Source organism: Lithobates pipiens, unplaced genomic scaffold (genome assembly GCF_037356315.1).
Source record: "Lithobates pipiens isolate NorthernLeopardFrog02 unplaced genomic scaffold, aLitPip1_a1.2 Scaffold_19, whole genome shotgun sequence".
Lineage (NCBI taxonomy): Eukaryota > Metazoa > Chordata > Amphibia > Anura > Ranidae > Lithobates > Lithobates pipiens.
This window is the reverse complement of record NW_027507764.1, coordinates 550,428,989-550,452,003: the sequence shown is the minus strand read 5'-3', so window position 1 is coordinate 550,452,003 and position 23,015 is coordinate 550,428,989. Positions and strand designations below refer to the sequence as shown.

Here is a 23,015-nt window from a genome sequence, read left to right as displayed (position 1 = left end):
CACACAAAGTATGCTATATACTAGCTCCGTCGAATCTTCTTAATAAATTCGACAGATACCTTTAAAGACAGATTTGACCGTAATTCATGTGGATTTTCGGACAAATAAAATTTTTGAACAAAAAACAAAATAAATAAAAACGAATTTCGGGAGTAACTAAATAAATAATTTTTCGGACGAAAACGAAATTCCGAAAATGAAATATTTTACTCTGCACATGTCTCTTCTGTATGTGTTTGTAACTTGAAGATTCTAACGCGAGTCTTCTCCTATTAAGATAATTTCTCTGTGACGCACGTGAGAAAATTATGACTACAATGACTTATAGCTGGTTATGTTTTATGTCAGTCATTTGAGTTCTACTGTCCGTGTAAGTTAAATATGTATTGTCCTGCATTAATTTGTACCATCACTATTGCCTTTCACTATAATGTTTTTTTCTGCTTCTAACCTGTAACCTGTAACTTTGCATGTCTAAAAAAAAATTATCTAACAAAAAGATTTTGGACACTTTCACACTGACGTGTTTTACAGGCGTTTTTGCGCTAAAAAAAACACCTGAAAAGCACCTGAAAACTGCTTTTTCTGCAGCCCCAGTGAGAAAGCCCGAGTACTTTCACACTGGGGTGGCAGTGAATATACCGCTCCTAAACCGCCCCTGCCATTGAAATCATTGGGCAGCGCTGTGGAAGTGCCTCCAAATCACTTCGACAGCGGCGCTTTGGGGGCTTTTTTTTTTTACCCTTTTTTGGCCGCTAACGGGGTTAAAAGCACCCCACTAGCGGACAACAAGCACCGCTAAAACGATGGTAAATCGTTGCTAAAACTAGCAGCGCTTTACTGAAACCCCCCTGCCCCAGTGTGAAAGTAGACTTAGGAATCCAAAACATAGGTAGGTAGTCTACCTAGGAATGACAGAATGCTTTGACATTTTCATGACGCTATGTTTAGCACCCTTCTGGTCGCTCCCACCTGCCATGATCTGCCGGCGGATTTACTAAAACTTGTGCATGGTAGCCAATCAGCCTCTACCTTCAGCTTGTTCATTTAAGCTTTGGCAATAAAATCTGGAAGCTGATTGGTTTTTATGCAGAATTGCACCAGATTTTGCACGCTATCGTTTTAGTAAATAGCCCTTGCTGTGTCTAAGTTAAGGTATGTAATAAAAATGGAAAGGTTTAAAAGGTTTTTATTGAAAAATGTCCTTAGCATGTTGATGTGGGGCAAGAATGGGGGGTTGAAAACATGGAAAAAGCCAATTTAACTTTAAAGTCTATCTAACCTCAAAACTTAACTCTAATGCCGCGTACACACGATCTGAATTCTCGTCGGAAAAAGCTGTGATGGTTTTCTCAACGGAATTCTGCTCAAGCTGTCTTGCCTACACGCGGTCACGCCAAATTCCGATCGTTTAGAATGCGGTGACATACAACACGTACGACGGGACTAGAAAAAGGAAGTTCAATAGCCAGTAGCCACTAGTTTCCGTCTCGTAGTTGAATCTGAGCATGCATGATTTTTGGCGTGTCGGAATTGCATACAAATGATCTGAATTTCCGATAGAAAGTTTTTCCGTCTGGAAAATTGAGAACATGCTATCAATTTTTGGCTGGCGGAAATTCGGACAGCTAAATTCTGATGGAGCATACACACGGTCACATTTTCTGATGAAAAGCTCTCCTCTGTCTTTTTCTGGCCGGAATTCCGATCGTGTGTACGTGGCATTAGGCCCCATTCACACTGAGCGATTTGAAGCCTGAAGCTACAAAACGCTGGAGGGGAAAAAAATCTATTATTCTCAATGGAGATGGTTCACATCTCCACTCCAAGTCATCTGAAGCTGAACGCTTGAATCGGGCAGATTTGGTTGTTTTTCTTCTTTTTACCTTGGTGACCTTTTGCCCTGCGGAAAAACGCGGTAAAAATGCAGCAAAATTGCACGATTTTCTGCCTGAAAACGCTATGCTCAGGTGTGAATGGGGCCTAATACTCAGACAATTTTTTCTTTATATACACCTGTTGATCTTGCCAATAACATCTTTCCTGTCCTATAGTAGACTGTATCTATGGAGGAAGCAGTGTTTTCACGCTAGGCTGCTCTCATGATTTGGACTACAAACACCTCCTCTCATTTCCATTACATATGTGGAGGTGTTTTGAAGTTCACCGATGATAATAGGGAAAGTTCATAGCATTGTTTATGATTTTGCTTCAGTATGCAGGATCAACAGGTTTTTTTTTTTTGTGCATTTTATGTATTTGCAGAAAACTTAGTCTAATAAAAAGTATAAGAAAAGTAAAAAATTTTCTTATTTATTATTTTTTCTAATTTTATCTTATACTTTAAGGCCTAAAGCCTCGTACACACTATTAGTTTTTTTTTTTTTTTTCAAAATCCGATGTTAGTACAGCGACCTCCCCTGCTGAGCTATTGTGTTCTGACAGGGGGACAGCTCGGCCACCAGAGCCCTCCGGTCAGCAGACCTTCTTTGGTCAGGAGAAGGTGGCTGAACTTGCTGCCGTACACATGGGATGAATGTCAGCCGGCCTGTGAGTAGTAGGCCCTAAGTGCAGCCAAAATAAAAAACACAAAAATCAGCATTAGTGTAAGTGTAAATTCACTTTTAGAGAAAAATCTTTAAAGTGAACTTACACAGGTCCCCCTCCTCGCCCTCCCTCCCCTCCGATCCTGCTGACCTAGATCACCGAAAACTCTGGTTTCAAGCCCCAGTATATCAGCATCAGGAACCCAGGGTTTAGACGGGCTATGCGGCTGCTGATTGGTCGGCGCCACCCATGTGACGGCGCTGACCAATTAGAATGCTCTAAAACATCCCCAGCTGGACGGGGGGGGGGGGGCAAGGAGGGGGACCTGTGTAAGTTCACCTTACAGAGTTTTCTGCAAAGGTGAACTTACCCTTTAAGCGCCTGTCGCAGGCTCTCATTAAGGGAGACTGACCATGCCGACTCTTCCTGTCATTCATAGAAGCCGTACTACAGCCTTTATAAATGAAACAGGATCCATGAATGGAGGGGGCAGACCTATTGTTCATCCTCCCATCCTCCATTTGTAGATTATTTTTCATTCATAGAAGCTGTAGTATGGTTTCTATGAATGGAGGAGATTGGCGGAGAGGGGTAGGCATGGTCAGGCACTCTTGACAAGAGGCCAAGACAGTCCCTTAGTTCTAATAGCCCCTGCCACACCTGAGGATTGCGGTTGCAGGTGTGGGGGAGGAAGATTTCACCTAACAGATGAGGCATCAGCACAAGAGACACATCCTATTGACGCTAAGTTTTATCCCTTGAGCTGAAATTTGTGTTTTTTATTTTAGCTTCACTTAGGTTTTCAGGTTTGTTCAAATGAGCTTTAGCTTGTAAAAGATTGGTATGTGCACCAAACTTTAAAAAGCTTTTAGCTAGCTTTGAGCGGCTTTGTCAACCACTTCAATACAGGGCACTTCCCCCCCCCCCCCCCTTCCTGCACAAACCAATTTTCAGCTTTCAGCGCTGTTGCTGTTTAAATGACAATTGCGCGTTCATGCTACACTGTACCCAAACAGAATTTTATAAATTTCTTCCCACAAATAGAGCTTTCTTTTGGTGGTATTTGATCACCTCTGCAGTTTTTATTTTTTGCTAAACAACAAAAATTGTAAAAAAAAAAAAAAAAAAAGTTTTTTCTTCGTTTCTGTTATCAAATTTTCTAAATAAGTACACTGATGGGCACTGATGAGGCTGCACTGCCGGAGCACTGATAAGGTGGCACTGATGAGCATCAATGAGGTGGCACTGATGATGGGCACTGATATGCGACACTGATGGGCACTGATAGGTGGCACTGATGGGCACTGATAGGTGGCACTGATAGGTGGCACTGATAACAAAACAATAATCTCCTGCGCTATGGTGCTTTTGCTATGTGCAAATAGTGTAATCCACTCTTTGGTTTATGGTAAAGTCTCCGATCTTGCAGCCCTCCTCAGAACAATGGGTGTTCATAAAGCTAGAAGAAAAAAGAAGAGAAGGAGGGCGCACCAACCTAGTACATTACCACTTAAAAGTTTTATTAGAATTGTATAAAAGCAATGGTGCTACTCACAAACTGAGCATAAAGACAAGCTTATCTTATCGGTCATCTCATGGCAACTGCGGACAGGACATGATGTCAGAAAGATCGGATGACATCCGATCTTTCTGACATCATGTCCTGTCTGCAGTTGCCATGAGATGCAGTTTGACCGATAAGATAAGCTTGTAGTTACTCTCAGTTTGTGAGTAGTACCATTGCTTTTATACAATTCTAATAAAACTTTTAAGTGGGAATGCACTAGGTCGGTGCGCCCTCAGTCTCTTCCAGGTGGCACTGATATGCAGGACTGATGGGCAGTCATAGGTGGCACAGATGGGCACTCATAGGCAGCACAGATGGGCACTGAAAGGCTGCACTGATGGGTACTTATGGGTGGCACTGATGGGAACTGATAGGCGGCACTGATGGGTACTGATAGGTGGACACTGATGAGCATGGATGGGCACTGATAGGTGGAACTAATGGACACTGAGTGGCACTGATTGACACTGCTAGATGGCACTGATTAGGAGGCACCGTCAGGTATTGCTGGAAGGCACTGATTGGCATCATGTGTGGGCACACATTGCCATCAGGGTGGTCCTGGTGGCATCCCTGGTGGTCCATCCGAGGGGGGACTGCGCTGATAAACAATCAGCGCAGACCCCCCTGTCAGAGGAGCAGCCGGTCAGCTCTCCTCTACTAGTACCTGTCAGACGCGAGTGAGGGAAATGCCGATAAAAGGCTCTTCTGTTTACATCGTGATCAGCCGTGATTGGACATGGCTGATCACGTGGTAAAGAGTCTCCGTCAGAGACTCTTTACCTAGATCAGAGTTGCGGTGTGTAAGACTGAGACGCTGCAACAACTATCGCCGCAATGCACACCCCCGGGGGGCTGCAGTGGCTTGTTATCCTGACTACGTCATATGACGTCCGGTCAGGATATCACAACCACTTTGCTGACGTAATTTTTCTATATGGCAGGTGGCAAGTGGTTAAACCCTTTAACCACTTGCCGACCAGCGCACGACGATGTACGTCGTCAGAATGGCACGGGCAGGCAAATGGGCGTACATGTACGTCCCTTTAAATTTGCCGCCCTGCCATCGGGAGCGCGCAGCCGGCGGCGCGCTCCCGCGCTGGTCGGGACCTCCGTGAGTCCGTTGTAAACAACATTTATCCATTCTGCCTAGCAACTAGTGACGCTGATCTCTGCTTCATGTGATTGGAGCAGAGATCAGTGTTCACTAAATGAAAGCCCAACCCCCCCACAGTTAGTAACACACCCCTAGGAACACTTAACCCCTACACTGCCACCCACTGGTTAACCCCTTCACTGCCAGTGTCATTTACACAGGAATCACTGCATTTATATAGCAGTGATTATTGTATAAATGACAATGGTCCCAAAAATGTGTCAAAAATGTCTGATGGGTCCCCCACAATGTCGCAGTCACAATAAAAATCGCTGATCGCCGCCATTACTAGTAAAAAAAAAAATAATAAAAAATTATTAATAAAAATGCTATAAAATTATCCCTATTTTGTAAACGCTATAACTTTTGCGCAAACCAATCAATAATCGCTTATTGCGATTTTTTTTACCAAAAATATGTAGAAGAATATGTATCGGCCTAAACTGAGGGAAAAAAATGTTTTTTTATATATTTTTGGGGGATATTTATTATAACAAAAAGTAAAAAATAATGAGTTTTTTTCAAAATTGTCGCTCTATTTTTGTTTATAGCGCAAAAAATAAAAACCGCAGGGGTGATCAAATACCACCAAAAGAAAGCTCTATTTGTGGGAAAAAAAGGACGTCAATTTTGTTTGGGAGCCACGTCGCACGACCGCGCAATTGTCAGTTAAAGCGACGCATTGCCGAATCGCAAAAAGTGGTCTGGTCTTTGACCAGCAAATTGGTCCGGTCTGAAAGTGGTTAAAGTACCACCTGGCTCCAGTATAGTGAGTTTAAATAGATGTAAATAGGAGTGATGGTTTTCACTTTGCTATGCTTCAGCACTACTTAATGCTTTTTAAAAACCTACTGAAGTCTGCTAGCTGCTTGTTTAAAGTAACAGCCAGGACTCTCATTAAGGTCCCTACAGTCCCTACACACTTTGGACCTCCATGAAATGGAGGTGAAATGTGCCTCATCAAAGATGATATAAGCTTGCCAAAACCATTACAAATGCTTCCCTATAGCTTTTAATATTGAGCTCTTATGCTAGCCATATGAACAAGCTTTAATGGGAAGTGACAGACAGGGAACCAATCATTTTGCACATAAAGGCACCCTAGATAGAGTGTATTCATGTTATCACTTCATGATGGAATAAAGAGATTCAGAGGTTAAAGTACAAATAATTATTTTATTCATTTGTTGGTGAACAATATGAACTGTTATAAAGCTTCACATTTTGACCAGTATCAGTTAAAAATAAAAAAAATTTAAAACACATTTTAAAAAGAATAGAGAACCAAATTATTTATCGGATAAGTAAAATATAAAATATGCATTTTTTTAAACATTGGCATACAAATAAAAAACATAATTAATTCAATAATATAAAAATACAGCATTCCACCGTGCTTGTATTTAAAGCACGTATGACATTTATAAATTGATGGCCACGGGGCCATCCCTAAAACAAAAAAAATAAAATAAAATTAGAAAAAGAACTTTAAAAAACAAAGTTTATAAATAAGGTTGTCCTTTATTGCTAGAGCCGATTGGCCCACTTTTAAGGAACTTTTCCAGAGGAAAAATACACACTTAGAAAAGATCCTGTAGGCCTAAAAATATTTCAGAAGGCTTTGTTCACCACGACATAAGCATGACCAGTGAGGTATTCAGAACATAACACTGTCAGGCATATGCACAATCAAAAAAAGTGCATAATAAAATGGCTTCACCAAAACAAGGCAAGGCCTGGTTTAAAGTTGTGTTCATTTTCTCGAAAGTTTTCTACAATTTTTTTGCTTTGGATGCATGACAAGTCACAATAGTGTTTGTTTAAGTCCCAGCAGCAGTGTTGCGTTTCCCTTCAAGACATGACTTCATGTCCCTAATACTTCTAGGAATTCTAAGTCTATTAAAGATTTTTTTTCAGAATGTCTAATAGTTTTGCAAACGTTGTAGGTAAGTAATCATCATACGTCAAGTACCATGTCATATTGCTGTTCTTTCTTCCTCCTGCCACACTTTGTTATCATCGCCACGTACAAAGTCAACAACATCACCCAGTAGCACGCGTAAAGTATTGCACCAATGATCAGAACCGTCTGTTCAGATTCTGCAAATGGCTTTCTTGTTTCCCTCCATATAGTGTAGAAGACTCCACCCAAGAGGATTGTAAACCAAACGGTTATAGGAATTAACCCTATAAAATTGACGACGATAGTTTTTCTACCTGAAGTGCCCCACCCAGCCTTGTTAATGGTGGCGATAGCAAACATCTTTGCTGGTAGTAAACTGGACATGTACAAGACAGAGTAAAGAGACATGAAAACCATTACTATATTGCCTCGGAGTGCACTGGCAAAGGAAGACTTGATAAGGCCAACAAACTGCACGGTTAACAAGAAGAGTAGAATGTTCCATATACGTCCCCTGTAGAACAACTGAATGACTGTTGCAATTAAGAAGAAAGGGAAGAATCCGGTAATCACAGCTTCGTAGGTCATCCATAGATGATGCTTGTGGAACCACATAGAATTGTACAGCCACTCCCTGAAGTAAGACTTGCTCCAACGAGTTTGCTGGTTAAGCCACCTTAGATATTCAGTAGGTGTTTCTGTAAGGCACTTAGACCGTGCTGTATATTTGGTTGCATAGCCAAGGCTCAAGACCCGGTTAGTTAGATGCCTGTCATCTCCAAAGCTACACTGGGAGCCCATAAATTCTTGATTGTACCAATCTTCTATGAATTCATGTAGTAGTGAATTTCTGTACATTCCCAGAGGTCCACTGATGCATTGAACACACCCAAAGTAGGACTGACAAGCTCTCTCGATGTTGAAGGCCATCCAGTATCTCACACTACTCAAGAAGGAGATCCATGAGTCATATTTGTTTAAAATCTGTCAGAAAAAAATACATTACATTAGTTATTGATACAATAAATACTAAGTTAAGGAGACATTGCTGAATTCTGCTTCGTAAACCAAACTTAAATCAAACTTAAATCTGCCGGACTTTGGTACATTCATCTAAATTATTTTAGTAAACTTTAAAATTATGCTATTTTTCTTTTTTCTGTGTCCTGTACTTTAATTTGACAGAACTTATGTTCAATGTGCAGACAGCTGGGTTAAGCTTTACGTTATCCAGCAAAATAAAAAAAAAATCCTACATAGATGATATAAAACCTATGATATAAAAAGACTTGATGAAGCAGGGGAGATATCACCTTGTTGGAGATGCCAGTCATAGCAGCCAACACTAGGTTTTTTGGCTTTAAACCAGATTAGGTAGTCAGGTCTATTAAACAAAGTGTCAATTCACTTTTGGTATGAGAAACAGACAAGGGATTGTATAAGACAAACCTCATTGCTGGCATTGGGTGAAGCTCCCAGCATAGGTTGTAGAGGCCACCAAATATTTAGGTGTTGGTATGGTGTTAGGTGGAATAAGCCCCCAAAAATTTTTCAATTGGCAAGAATTTCAAGGGGATGGTCCAATAGTATGCCAATACTGGCCATTCAGCTGGTAGTGGTTGAGGAGGGCAATAATTTTACCTGTGTATGCTTTTTTTAACCTTGTAAGGTAGCTGAGCTCAAGTGACTAGAGAATTTTAATTGATGGTCACTTCTATTGTAGCAAAAGAGAATACAGGCATACCCCACTTTTAAGTACACAATGGGGTTTATTTACTAAACCTGGAAAGTGCAAAATCAGGCTCACTTCTGCATAGAAACCAATAGGCTTCTAACCCCAGCTTGTTCAATTAAGCTTTGGTAATAAAACCTGGAAGCTCATTGGTTTCTATGCAAAAGCCTGATTTTGCACTTTCCAGCTTTAGTAAATAAACCCCATTGTGTACTTAAAAGTGGGGTATGCTTGTAGTTACTTACGTGGGAAGAAAGAATAAGAAAGAAAAAAAAGGAAAGAAGGATAAAATAAAAGAAAGTGGTATGGAAAGAAACTGAAAAGGAAAGAAGGAAAAAAAGTAAAAAAAAAGGCAGTGAACAGAAGAGAAATACATAGAAAATTAAAAAAAAAGAAGAAAGAAAGCAGGAAAGAAAGAAAGAAAGAAGGAAAGACATTTTATTTGATTTTATATTTATCAGTTTTGTTGCAAACCCTTTCTGCATTCCTGATACAATCATACTAATAACAATAATTAAAATATACAGAAGATACTCAAAGGAAGCGTATGGTGCCAACTTAAATGGAGGAGATTTAACACAGGAATAATTACTCTCGGTTGAAAACATCATGAGGAAGTTAAATTATATGTATGGGGACGAGGAACAATAGGGCAGTGAGTTGAACATCAAAAGGAAGATCTTAAGTCTTTCTCCTCCATTGCTCATATTTTACTTTAATTGTAAAAGCACAACTGCTGCTATAGCAGAGCTGCACTTCCTGCCAGTCCTCAGGAAAGTCATAAATTTGTATTTCGACGAGCCCCATGTCATCCAAGTGACTACAAGGAGGTATTACTTTCAAAGGGATGGAATTAGCCTAAACCAGCAAGAAACTTTTGGGAAGGGACAAGCAGCGCTGTCTGGCTGGGTTACAGGCAGACGTCCCTATAAGAGAAAGATGTCTGCCAGGTCATGTAAATAAAACGACATAATACTAAAATTAGGCAACTGTATTCGGTCAAGCTCGGGTTCATTTAGTGTGGTAAAGTGCAAAGTACAAAGGGGCATACGGTGCAAAAACCAGATGCAGCATCCAGATTTCACTTGTCTGATTTACAATAAAATGATTTTGCTTGGCTGCTTGAGGGTTAATGTATTTGTAAATGATATCTTCTCTTTATAGTGCTTTACTAAATAATTTATAGGCAACTTTATTTGGATAGCGTAAATAACTACTGCCATTTTTTTTATTGCTGCTTGTGTCCCCACTGGGAGGTAACATTCTCCTTATTTGTCCTGGTGACCACAGATACAGAAAAAAAAAAAGAAATTCAAAATTTGTCTTCAAAACAGGAAGTGAGGATATGTTCCCAATGTTAATCTTTGTTCTCCCCTAATTTTGGAGAAATGCTCTCATACTTTCCTTTGCATCGTTGGAACAGAAACGGAAGGAGTAGAAACCTTTCCAAAAAATTAGCTGAAAGGTTTTAATCCTTCTCGATCCAAAACGAAAAAAAAGTTTTAGAGTTTTTTAAGTTTTAGATTATCATCATGGGCATGCGCACAGGGTGTGCCGGGTGTGCCTGCGCACACCCTAATCACCCCATGTTCGTTAGTATTATCGCAATATGTGTTGGCAGGAAGATGGGAAAGATCTCCCTCTTGCTGGTTATGCCATAAGAGAAGTGTTTATGCTCTTCTCTTTCACTGTGCTGAAAGGGAGATCAATGTGCCCGGGTCATATATATATATATATATATATATATGTATGTAGACACACACCTGTTTGAGCTTTAGGGTGCACACCCTAATGCAATAGGCTGCACACACCTATGATTGTCATACACTTTAGAGTTTACTTTTATTCTGCTTATATGTTGCCTTCCCTGGTTTCTCATTTCTCCATCGTCAATACGCTAATCTCCTTATCAATTTTTATATAAAAATGATAATACAACTGCGCAAGGCTGGCGAGGTTCAGCTTTAAGTAAACAAAAACTACAGATAGTTTTATTAATACAATGCACTAAGGATATATGGGATTTGTTGAGAATGCAGTGAGTAAAATGAGAGAAAAGATTCATGAGGGACATAGACAGCAATAAAAAGATTTGTAATCATTTCCTGGCTGTTAAAACGGTTAAAACCACCAGGACAGTGAAGGAGGGGATATCTCTCTACCAGAGCCCTAAAGAGCAGGAAACACCTGCCAGGGGCTCTAATTCTTTCCTACTCTAATAAAAACAAAGGGTATTTGCACAGAGCACTGATGTATGAACATCAGATTCTTGGCAGAAGTATGCTGCCTAAAGAAACACAAGGATGGGCTATATAGTTATTGCATGTTTTTGTGCATACTCATAGATGCATACAATTCTTCTAGCTTTTCTTGGGGTATGTGGTAGATGTCCATATGCCTAAAAATGTGGCTTTTTTTTAGGAATCTGCATGCAAGAGGCCTAAAACTGCACTAGACATGCATTTTAAACAAACCAGACTATGGGGTTGATTTACTAAAGGCAAAAAGACTGTGCACTTTTACTCATTTACTAAGCTCTGGAGCAAATGCTCTTGGAGAGTGCAACTGCACTTTGCAAAGTGCACAGTGTATTTTCCTTTGGTAAATTGACCCCTATAGTATGAAAGGGCAATATGCAAGTTCAATTATCAGCAGTTGGATGGGATTTTTAGCTATACTATAGGAAACCAATAAAAAAAAAAATATTTAAGTTGAAGTGTTTACCTGTACATCTCCTCCGACACCGCCAACCATGATATCTTCCTCCAAAACCTTCACCATCTCCACAGATGATGCCGGATCAAGCACAGTGTCCGAGTCACAGACCTAAGAAACAGAGACATAATGGACATTAGATGAATCATAATATATATCAAAAATTTGATAAATCAATAATGTATTTGTATGTGAAATATACAATCTCTGAAAATAGGCATTTGTTACTAAACAGAATACTTAGAACTATTACCATTACTTTACCAATAATACAATGGGGGTCATTTACGAAAGGCAAATCCACTTTGCACTACAAGTGCACTTGAAATTGCAGTGAAAGTGCACTTGGAAGTGCAGTTGCTCTAAATCTAAGGGGAAGATCTGAAATGAGTGAAAGCTCTGCTGATTTTATCATCCAATCATGTGCAAGCTAAGATACTGTTTTTTTTTTCCTCGCATGTCCCCCTCGGATCTACAGCGACTTTACTTCCAAGTGCACTTGCACTTCAAAGTGGATTTTCCTTAAGTAAATAACCCCCAATGTTTTCTTTTTTTTAACTAATCCTTGAGTTAGATACAATAGGCTTCCTAACGTAGACGTAAACCCAGTCACTAAATTCTCATTCAAGTTGTACCTCATTATGGAACTTCAAAAAAACAATTTTCAAAATGTTTTAAATTGCCGCTTTCATTAAAATAATAAATTCTAGAAACATAGAAACAGAAGAGTAATGGCAGAAAAAAAAGACCAAGTGGTCCATTGAGTTTGCCCCATATTTTTTAAATTTAAATGTGTTTTTAGTGTTATTTTCAGTATGGATTTATGTCAGTTTAGTAGCAGGTCATTGGTTCAGATCCCAACCACGGCCAATCTGCACAGTTTAGATGTTCCGCCAAGTACTCCAGTATTCCTCCCACACACCAAAGACATGCTGGAAGGTCAAATTGACCCTGGTATGTGTATCTATGAATGTGAGTTGGGGACCTTAGATTGTAAGCTCCTTGAGGGCAGGGACTGATGTGAATGTATAATATATATCCATATGTCCCCGTAAGCTCCAGGCCAGCCTGAAAGCGCAGCACTATCTTGTGCATGCACAATGAGGAGCCGGCTGTAAACCAGCAGGAAGTCACAGCTGGCTCCTCACAGCCAAGATGGTGGCACTGGGGATTCAAAGGCTGGCCAAGAACTTACCCAAGTGAAGACAGTGCTGTACTCCTAGGCTGGTGAGTGTCTTAAAAGTCAGCAGCTATAGAATGTTTTAGCTGCTGTTTTATAATAGTTTTAAAATGACCATAGTTCCTTTTTAAAGAAGGAGTTAAACCGCTCATGTATTTTAAATCTTTACCACCTGGATAGCCCTACCCACAGCCATACCACAATGTGCTTACCATGTGCTGTAGTGCAGTCCTGTCATCAACTAATGGCACCACACAGCGTGCCATGTGTTTCACGGTAACATGCCATAAGTATTATACCACCCATTACCGCAGTACATAGGTGTGCAGAAAGTTTCAGTATAAAAAAAGATTGTGAATAACAACACCAACTGAACTAATAAAAATGATTTGGGTTTTTTGGGAGGAATACACAAGTAAACTAATCTCCGGTTTTATTTATTTCTCTGGAGCTCTTGAAATTCCTGGTTGGCAGAATTAACTGTGAGAAAATTCAAATTCTTTCCTAAGTGTTAAGAACACAGACAAAACTGAGGTTTCGGTTTTCCCCTGAACCAAAAAAATAGATCTCAGCTTTTGGCAGGGTTTCCTCAAGATGATCTTTAAATGATTCTGGCTTCATCAGTAATCATTTCCCACTTCGATGTCAATTGTGAAAGCCGTCTCTGATTAGATGAATGTAGCAGAGGCAAAGCTCCAGGCTGTATAGCTATAACAGACACGCTGCAGGTGTCTCGTATTGTGGAAACATCATCGAGTTGTAGAGAAAGATGATCCCAACACAAAAAACTTTAGCCTTCCTCTATTCCTTGTGTCTCATTAATGAAGTCCTAATATAATATTTTCAGGCTGCTTTACATCTCAGCTAATGCAACATTAAAGATCAGTATTCTAACATTATGTGTGTTACTTTCTGATGATTATTGTCTAATTGTTCTGAACCGCCAGGCCATGGCCCTCCTCCTTCCAGGTCTTGTATCAGTTGGAGACCCCCCAACCTCCAACAGTGGCGTTAAGCTCCCATAGTGCCTCCCAACCTCCCACAGTGGCTTGCAGTGCTCCCTAACCTCCCACAATGCCACCCAGCACCCTGCAGTACCCCCTAGCTTGCTTCCGAACCTCTAGCCCCCCCTTCACCCCCCTGCAAAGCTCCAAGCCTCCTGGAGAGACCTTGTCCCCCACAGTTTACCCCAGCTTGATCCAGAAACCTCATTACTTGGGGGGAGCACCAAGTCTGCTTCAGAGTCCCCTACTTTCCTCAAGAACACCCCCCCCCCCCCCCACAATGTTCCCTAGCCCCATCCATATCTTTTACTGTGTGAGTATAAAGTTTTTTTTAATATTGGGGCATGGAAGATTTTGGAGGAATTTACCAGGCCCTGGTCTCAATAAGGTGGAGAACCACTGGTGTAACCTACAATGAAGACCTGGGCATCACAGTGCACTACCAAGTGAATGGCAGCTGGGGCCCAAACTATATACTTTGCAACTATAACAGAATATTATGGTGTATATCTAGCCTATACAGTAAGTCTTCTTTTTGTTTGGAACAAAGTAAGGAGGGATGGATAAAACTCCAAGTGGTTTTCTTAGGGAGCTTCACTTCCCATTACAAAGTTAAAAAAAGAAATGAGGGGAAACCTCTTCAAAGTGGGGGGAAATCCCCTCCATCACTATTATCAACAGAACAGCTGTCCTCATTGGAAGATTCCTCCTCATCTCCTGTCCTGGTGACGTTAGTGTAACACATTGGACCCCAAGATATTCAATTTAATTTTCTGTCTTGGGGACAATGATTTTCAGGACAATCTGAGAGAGATTTTAAGGACGAATCCACCCACATGGGTCACAGACAGCATTAAAAATCTGAACACAAGTTATAACCATTCCCTGCTTGACCAGTATTTACTTAACCAAAGTATTTACTCTTCCTAAGTCCATCTAAAACTATAAATAAAAAATAAATAAATGGAAAATTAACTAGAGTTGAAGCAACTTTGGTAAATTAGAGGAGCAGATGTCAATGAATTGAAAGCCACAGGGGGGGGGCTGATTTGCTAAATGCAAATAGATTGTTTACTTTGCATTTTCCCAGAGCTTAGTGGATAAGGTTAAGCTCTGCTGATGTCTATCATTTGATAATGTGCAAACAAAAATGCTGTTTTCATTTTCCTTGTTTGTGATTGGGTATTCTTTGCAAAGTAAAATTTTTCAACATTCACTAAGCTAGGTAAAATAACCTTACAGAGTGCAACTTCCTTCTCAAATTGTTAGTATTCTATTCTGACCCTTTTTGTATGATGTTTGTATGCTGTCCTCATGATTTTAGGAATTGCTTCTGGGTGCTTCCCACACAATCCACAATATGCGGGTAGGTTAATGTATGCTTTGTAGGGACATTAACTTGTGAGGTCCTTTGGGGACAGGGACTAATGTTATGTGTTATGTAAAGCCCTGAATGACAAGTTGATGCGATATAAGGGCAATGCCATAACAAAATGCATATTCCCCATCAATATTGCGGGAACCGCAATGATCAGCTACAAGTATATCTAAAGCCAAGACTTTTTAGAACCTCATTCAGGTTTTTATTGCTATCTGTGTCCCCTTTATGGAGATTCTGTCTCTATTTCTCCTAGTGACCATTACTTTTTTTTTTTTGAAAAGCCCATGGCGTGTGAAACACACTCAAAAACTTCACCTGGTACCAAAGAGAGGAGAAGGGAGAAATTATGTAAAACACTGACCAAGCCATCCGGCCAGGAATCAAAAATTCCTGCAGTCCCAGCCAAAAGGCCCGGCCCAGAAGGCAGGTGGAAAAAAAATGTGATATGGTGCAGTGACCCTCACTCACAGTGATTGTATGGCACCCCTGGTCTGCCACTCCAGGAGCACATACACCATCGGCTTCTTTACGGGCCTGATCCTCAGCCAGACTAGTGTAGCCGTCCGTCTCTGCCAGAGAGCCCTTGCAGGTTTTCTCAGGGAGAGCCGCCGACAGCAAAGCAGCCTCCACTGGTACTAGCCTTCCCAGGCCCCCATCAACCTGGTGGATTTGCATAGCACCACCCCGTGCCATTCCAGGGTGACGCCAGCTCCTCCACCGGATGCTGACAGGAACAGTGACCACACCAATCCTAGCCAGAAGGCCGGGAAAACCCAGCCCTTCGACTAGACCAAATGTACCACCCATCCTCACCAGGAGCACCCTTCAAGCCTGCTTGGATATAACCATCATTGGCCTCTATAGCTTAAGAGCGCCTTAATGTGGCCCCTACCGAGACAGGCCATCCCGGTACAATTACACCGTCAGATTTACATAACCCTTCACTATGGGAGTAGCACAGCACCTAAATCTGATGTGGGGAATTCCTTTTTTAGATATTTGTCACCAAATTTTCAGTCAAACAGCAGCTGTAGCCAATCAGATCCAGTAGCTGTTTGGGTATTTTGACAGTCAGCTGTCAGAACTCTTTAGCCTCAGGCCAGTGGGAGTAGAAAATGCCTCAGACTTGGTGGTCAGTGGAGGTAAAATAATTATATAATGCCTGTGGGCAGTAGGAGGTATTGGTTTAGTGGGAAGAATAATCTTCATCATTGGGTTCAGTTGGAGGAATGGTGCCTTATCATTGGTGTCACTGGGAAGAATAGTGCCCCATCATTGGTAAAAGTGGAAAGAACAATCCCCATCCTAAGTGTTAGTGGGGGGAATAGTTCCCCATCTATGGCATCAATGGGATGAATAGTTCTCCATCTTTGTCAGTGGGAGGATCAGCGCCCTAAGGGCCTGATGAAGGCAAGCAATGGGCCACATAAGGCCCACAGGCTGCAGTTTGAAGACAACTGACCAAGAAGACAGGAAGATAGCTACTAAGGGGAGCACCTCCAGACAAGTTTAATTAGTTCATTGCCCGTCTCAGCCTAAAGGCACATTCACTCATTAGAGGGGCTGAAGTTTTTTGTTTGTAGGGAAGTGCATTTATAGGTATTCTGTAAACCAAGCTTCTCCAAACTTTCTAAACAAAAGGCCGGTTTGCTGTCCTTCAGACTTTAGGGAGGCTGGACTGTGGCCATTGGGAGTAGAAAATAGAAAATGTCCCAGTATCAGTTGGAATTAACAATGCCCCATCATTGGTTTCATTGGTAGGAATTGTGTCCCATCACTGGTGTCATTGAGAGGAACTGTGTCACATGGTTGGAGACATTGGGCCCCTTCTTTGGTGTAATTGGGAGGAATTCTGCCCCATCGTTCGAGTTAGTGAATTAAATAGTGCCCCAAAGGCCACATAAAAACAAGCACAGGGCCACACCCTGCCCCCAGGCCACAGTTTGGAGTCCACTGCTGTAAACCCTGTCATTCTCTCTGCTAGATACTGAGCCAATCAAACTGCAAGTAAAGATTAACAGAATGGAAAATAGTAATTTTGTCGCTGTGGGCAGGTTAGGATGTGCTGTATGCCAGGCCACCAGTAGGTGCTTGTAGGCAGGTGCTGTCTACTTTCTCCATGACAGGTGGCACTCAAGAGTCAAGAGTAACAGAGTTCCTCTATGGTTTCCCTGGGGCACTATACAATTGGCTGCTGACGCCCCGTGTGTCCATCAGCCATCTTGGGTCTATTTAAGGTCCTGGCACCTGGGTTTGGAGCGCTTCATGTGAGTGGGCAGTGTAGGGAGAGGCACCCTGGCTGTCAGGGACAGTATTAGCAGTAGGGAAAGGTTCCTGACAAGGAGGGAAATCATGGGAACGGTGATTCCTTTGGACATCTTCCCAATTGGGCATGAGACGGACAGGCCGTATTCTGTTCTCTTTACAGATGCTGTCAGTCCAGCAGAGCATCGCCTCATCCTCATTCCTGCAATACGTGAATGTACTCGGCTGAGTGGATTCTTCCCCCAGGTACTGTTGTGAACCGTTACTCCAAGTTCTTTACTAAACCTGTCTGTGTGAAATATTGCCACAGCACCACGCTGTAATTTACCTACAGGCTGAAAAATCCAGTAGCTCCTTAGGGGGTAAGCACTACAGCCATAAAAAACCTTTACATATGTACAAAGAAAATGGATATTTTAATGATCCTTTTCATAAACCCCATTTTAATATTGGCTTAGATGATCCTTCAAACATAACTAAAAAGTCGATCAGCTGTCCTGAGAAAAAGTAATAGAACACAAAGGATAATAGAATAGAAAAAAAAAACGATTTCCTTAAAATGAGAACTGAGTTTCCTGGAAAAATGCCACTAGACTGTTCAGGGATTAGAAAATTCACATATTTAACGTCAACCGCTGAAACAACTTTCACCAGATGTACTGGGGTGAGGAGACCCTCCCTACGGAGAGTCCTGAGGGATAAGAGACCTGTCTGACTCATAGCTAGGAGACAGTCAAATGGTTCTGAAAGGTGATACCCATCCGGGGAATCGTAGAAAAATTAAATGGCTTTCTCTGGAGAAAACATTGCTTTGTTTCACCTTGCCAACGAGCTACGTTTCCACTTACAAATCTACTGCCTTCCTAACGCATGCCTGGAGACAGCGTAAACTCCTAAAACTCACAGGATTAGGCTGGCTTGACCTCAGCTAACATTAAAGACCATTGCCAACCTTCAGGTGTTGTGCAGCATGAGAACTGAAGGAACGTGTGGAGACCATATGTACGTCAGGAACACGCGGCTTAAATCTGACATGTGTTTCATCTTCAGGATCTTATGAAATGAAAAGGCAGCTTTGTTATAAAAGTAAAAAATATGTTTTTGTAAAAATTTAAATGGGATATTAGTAGAAGCATGGGAACTTAAAGTTTAACTAAACTCTTGTTTAAAGTGGTATTAAAACCAAAAATTGAATATATTGCAGCTTACCGACCATAAGATGTGCATTTTTTTTTCTTTTTTTTAAAGTTTCTTTCGTTTCCCCCCTGGTGATCAGGCCACTAACACACCTCCTGTATTAGAGTGCCCCCACTCTGGACGAAGGAGCACAGGGGTCACATTTCTGACAGCGGCATTGTTAATCTGGGAAGGACGGGAGTGTAAGATGTGCTAGCAAATTTAAATACAATAACAAACTGAGGCCAGACTCCATAATCAGTTTACAGCATAATCAGCAAACAGCTTTGTTCCTTTTGGGATAAAGGTTTTATTTGAATAAATAAAAGCTGATTTTTGCAAGCACACCTGTCAGTGTATCATCCCTGTAACTTCAAGAGAGCTTGCGCTTTTGAAAAACAATAGACTTACTGGCTGGATCACCAGATGAAAACAGAAGAAAGCTTAAAGCGGTTGTATACCCGCTGAATTTTTTATTTTTTTTTGCTCACCTGCAAAGGAAAAGGCATAATGAGTTGGTATGCACTGCATACTAGCTCATTATGAAATACTTACCTTAGAACGAGACCCCAACATCTGTCCCGATCCACGCCGAGGGAGCTGACATGTTCCCTCTGCGTTTCTTCTGGGTATCGTGGCTCCGGCGCTGTGAGTGGCCGGAGCCGCAATATCGCCACTCCCGCACATGCGCGTGGGAGATTTCTCTCCGGCAGGGTCCGGCGTCTGCCGGGCTTCAAGCCGGGAAACCCCTGTGCGCATGCGCCGCTGCAGTCAGCGGCGCATTGCGTACAGGTTTAGGAGATATTTTTTTTACCTACAAGTAAGCCTTATTTTAGGCTTTCCTGTAGGTAAAAGTTCCCAATTTGACTATACAACCACTTTAAGAAAGAAAATGAATGCAGTCATCACATCTAAGAATTGGTAAGCAGCAATATAATAAATGTTTGTTTTTGGGTTTAATACTGCTGTCAGGCAGGTTTATAGTGCAGAGGAGGTTCTGTCTCTTCTCAAAAAAAAGTTCTTGCCTGTCTACCAGCAATGTTATAAACACTGAAATGTTGTTGCTGAACAACACTGAAATGTGTCGCTCAGTGTACAATTCCCTTTTGTTCTCCTGTTTTGTGCTGTGGTACCTTCCTTCAACCCAGACAGGACAACAGGACCAAGCAGTGGTGTAAAGATCAGAAGAAGGAACCAGCACTCAGTGGTGGACATGGACATTTGACACTTCTGGAAGTGTCAAATGCCAAGATGCTTTCTGAGGCTTCGGTGCTAGATGGGACCTTACAGGGTCTCTTTAAAGTGGAACTAAACTCACCTCCACTACAGCCATGAAGTCCCTTGCTGACATTCATTCGGTCTCCTTTCAGGTTCTGATATTCAACCATTTTGACAGACTTGTATAATATAACGCTTACGCATGCAAGGAAGTTCATTCTTCTTGGCGGAGGCCAAAATTGTACACAGAGTTGCATGCTGTGTACAATAGCAGTGAGAATCAGTTATGACAGAGGAAACCCTGTTAGTCTATTATGTCTATTATGAGCCGTGCATATGCAGCTCATTGTATATTTATGGCACCCCCCTCTATCCCGTCATAATATGACTCCCGTGCACACGTCCAGGAGTGATGTCATTGCAGCATGGCCAATCAAGCGTCTGAAGAATCTGAACCCAGAAGGAAGACAGGAAGAAGGTGAAAGCACCTGCGACAGCAGAGTGAGCTGACAACCAAGTGCTGGAGGGGATCAATTGGCAGGTAAGTCTGCCATAACGTGCTGCTATGCTGTGCATCCCAAAAAAGCAAGGATAACTTGTCACAAATTTGTGACAGTGTTGAACTGTACGTCCGTTAACTTGCTGCACATTTTCACTGGCAAATTGTACACTTGCAGAGCACTTGAAGCACACGTTCTAGTTGACACCTTTTCAATTTGTAGCAAATTTGTATGGCAAGTCTCTAGCTAGAGCAAAGTTGCAGTGGTGAGTCTATAGCAAGAGCTCTGCAAGTCTACAGCATGAAAATTAAGCCACAGTGACCCCTGCGGTGGGGTGACTATTACACAGCATTACTGAACCAAAACTTGCAGCAGACGTGCAGAAATTTTGCAAAAAAAAGTTGATTTGGAGTCATGCAATGCAGACTTGCTGCAATTGTGCAACTGATGCCGCATACACACGACCGGACTTTCCGGCAGAAAAGGTCCGACGGTCTTCCCGACGGAGTTGCGACGGACTTCTGAACGAACGGACTTGCCCACACTCGAACGGACTAAAGTCTGCTCGAAAGTCCGTTCATTTTGAAGGTGATGACGTACGATGGGACTAGAAAAGGAAGTTCAATAGCCAGTAGCCAATAGCTGCCCTTGCGTCGTATCTGGTCCATCGGACCAGCATACAGACGAATGGTTTTCCCGATAGGAATTGAGTCCCTCGGACAGATTTGAAACAGGTTCTATTTCTAGGTCCATCTGAATTTTTTAAAGAAAAATTATCGGATTATCCCACACGCAATTGGGAAATATCCAACGGAATGATTCCGTCAGACCTATTCTGCCGGAAAGTCCAGTCACATGTACGCGGCAAAACGCCTGGCAAGTCTAGCAATAGTTTAGCGAGTCATTTTAAAACTTGCAGCACAATTGCTTGCTATTTTGGGATATTACTACGTTACGGCATAAAGCTCCCGGGGACCATTTTTTCCCCAGGTTTAATTCCACTTTATATTTACTTGTCCCTCAAAGTCATGCATGCCGCGGTCTGATCAATGAGAGAGAAGACAGAGAAAATACTTCCTTTTACCCCCAGCAGAGTGATCACAGGGGGTAGAAGGGTTTACTCAGTTTTATTGGTTTGTCACTTTGCTGCTAAATCATTATGTTATGTTAAGCTAAAACCATTTGTTAGAATAGACCTTCCCTCACTTCAGCCCCTCTGACATTTTTCCTGATAGTGGTATCTGAGTGGAAATTTTGCAGCTGTCATTAAGGTGTGAGGATACAGAACTGACAGCAATGACCAAGGGAACTAAGTGATCAAGTCAAGAAAAGTGACAATCAAACCCATTATAATGGCATTAGATAATGGGAAGGCATTTTGTATGCAGGATGGTGGTGCACCACAGCTTTGCCTGGGTGAAAAAACAATAAATCCATGTATGCAATGTGTTTCCTAATCTTCAGTGCTTCTGAATTCTAGGAAAGCATCTAAAGACACAGCTGAAATACATATCTGTGAATTGTGCTACCTGCCAAGTATTTCTGTGCACCTAATGTGATCGAGGCACCCCTGCTAGTCATCTCAACCAAGTCATGGACATCTACTGTAGCAGCAGCACATCTAAAAGAGAAGCAGCATAGTGATAAGGTGAGCTCTCTGTCAATTATGCCTTATATCAGGGGTCTCCAAACTCTCTAAACAAAGGGCCAGTTTATTGGTTGGATAGGATCAGGAGTGAGGGTCTCTTGATCTAAAGGGCTTAAACCATAGGGAACAATTTTCAGTTTTTTTTTTTTAAACTATATATCGGGCTGGTGCTCTTAATGGTTTCAGCCCTTTAGATCAAGAGACCCTCACTCCTGATCCTACCTAACCAATAAACTGGCCCCTTCTTTAGAAAGTTTGGAGACCCCTGATATAAGGCATAATTAACAGAGAGCGCACCTTATCACTATGCTGCTTCTCCTTTAGATGTGCGGCTGCTACAGTAGATGTCCATGACTTAGTTGAGATGTCTAGCAGGGGTGCCTGGATTACATTAGCTGCACAGAACTACTTGGCAGGTAGAAAATGCCCTATTGTCAGTGGAAGCAGCAAAGCCTCATTCTTGGGAGAAAGAAAATTGCATAGCAGTAGTCAGTAGGAGGAGGAGTAGTACCCCAACATTGACATTAGTTGAAGAAATAGCACTCTTGATGGAGAGATAGTGCCACATCATTGGTGATAAATTGGAGGAATTTGGTGTCAATTGAAGGAATAGTGCCCCATCGTTGGTATCAGTGGGGGGAACTGCACCATATCATTGAAATTATGCCCCATTGTTGGTGTCAGTGGAAGTGGGAGGAATTATGTGCCACTGTTGGTGTTAGTGGAAGGAATGGCGCTTCATTGTTAAGGCCCATACACACGATCAGATTTTTTGAAAACAAACATGCAAATTAGCTGTTTTGGAGCAACATCCGACCATGTGTACGCTCCATCGGACAAACTTTTTCGGTTTTCATCGGACTTTTGTTGGCTGTGCGAACGGACCAACTTTCTGGCAACAAAAGTCCGATGGAGCAAAGTCTGATAGTGTGTACAGAAAACCACAGGACTTTTGTACAAAGGACAAACACACATGCTCAGAACCAATACAAAAGATCAGACAACAATACAGAAGTTGACCAA

At 41.7% G+C, this 23,015-nt stretch overlaps 1 protein-coding gene across 1 annotated transcript in view; it reads right to left on the bottom strand.

Moving 5' to 3' along the window:
- Window positions 1-6,426: 6,426 nt before the first annotated feature.
- Window positions 6,427-23,015, bottom strand: part of HAS2 (hyaluronan synthase 2) — a 40,109-nt gene continuing 23,520 nt past the window's right edge. The window contains exons 3-4 of the mRNA XM_077493277.1: window positions 11,630-11,731; window positions 6,427-8,157 (exon numbers count right to left, since the gene is read on the bottom strand). Coding sequence (XP_077349403.1) covers window positions 7,228-8,157; window positions 11,630-11,731 — 1,032 coding nt within the window. The 3' untranslated portion in view covers window positions 6,427-7,227. The remainder of the gene's footprint in view (window positions 8,158-11,629; window positions 11,732-23,015) is intronic.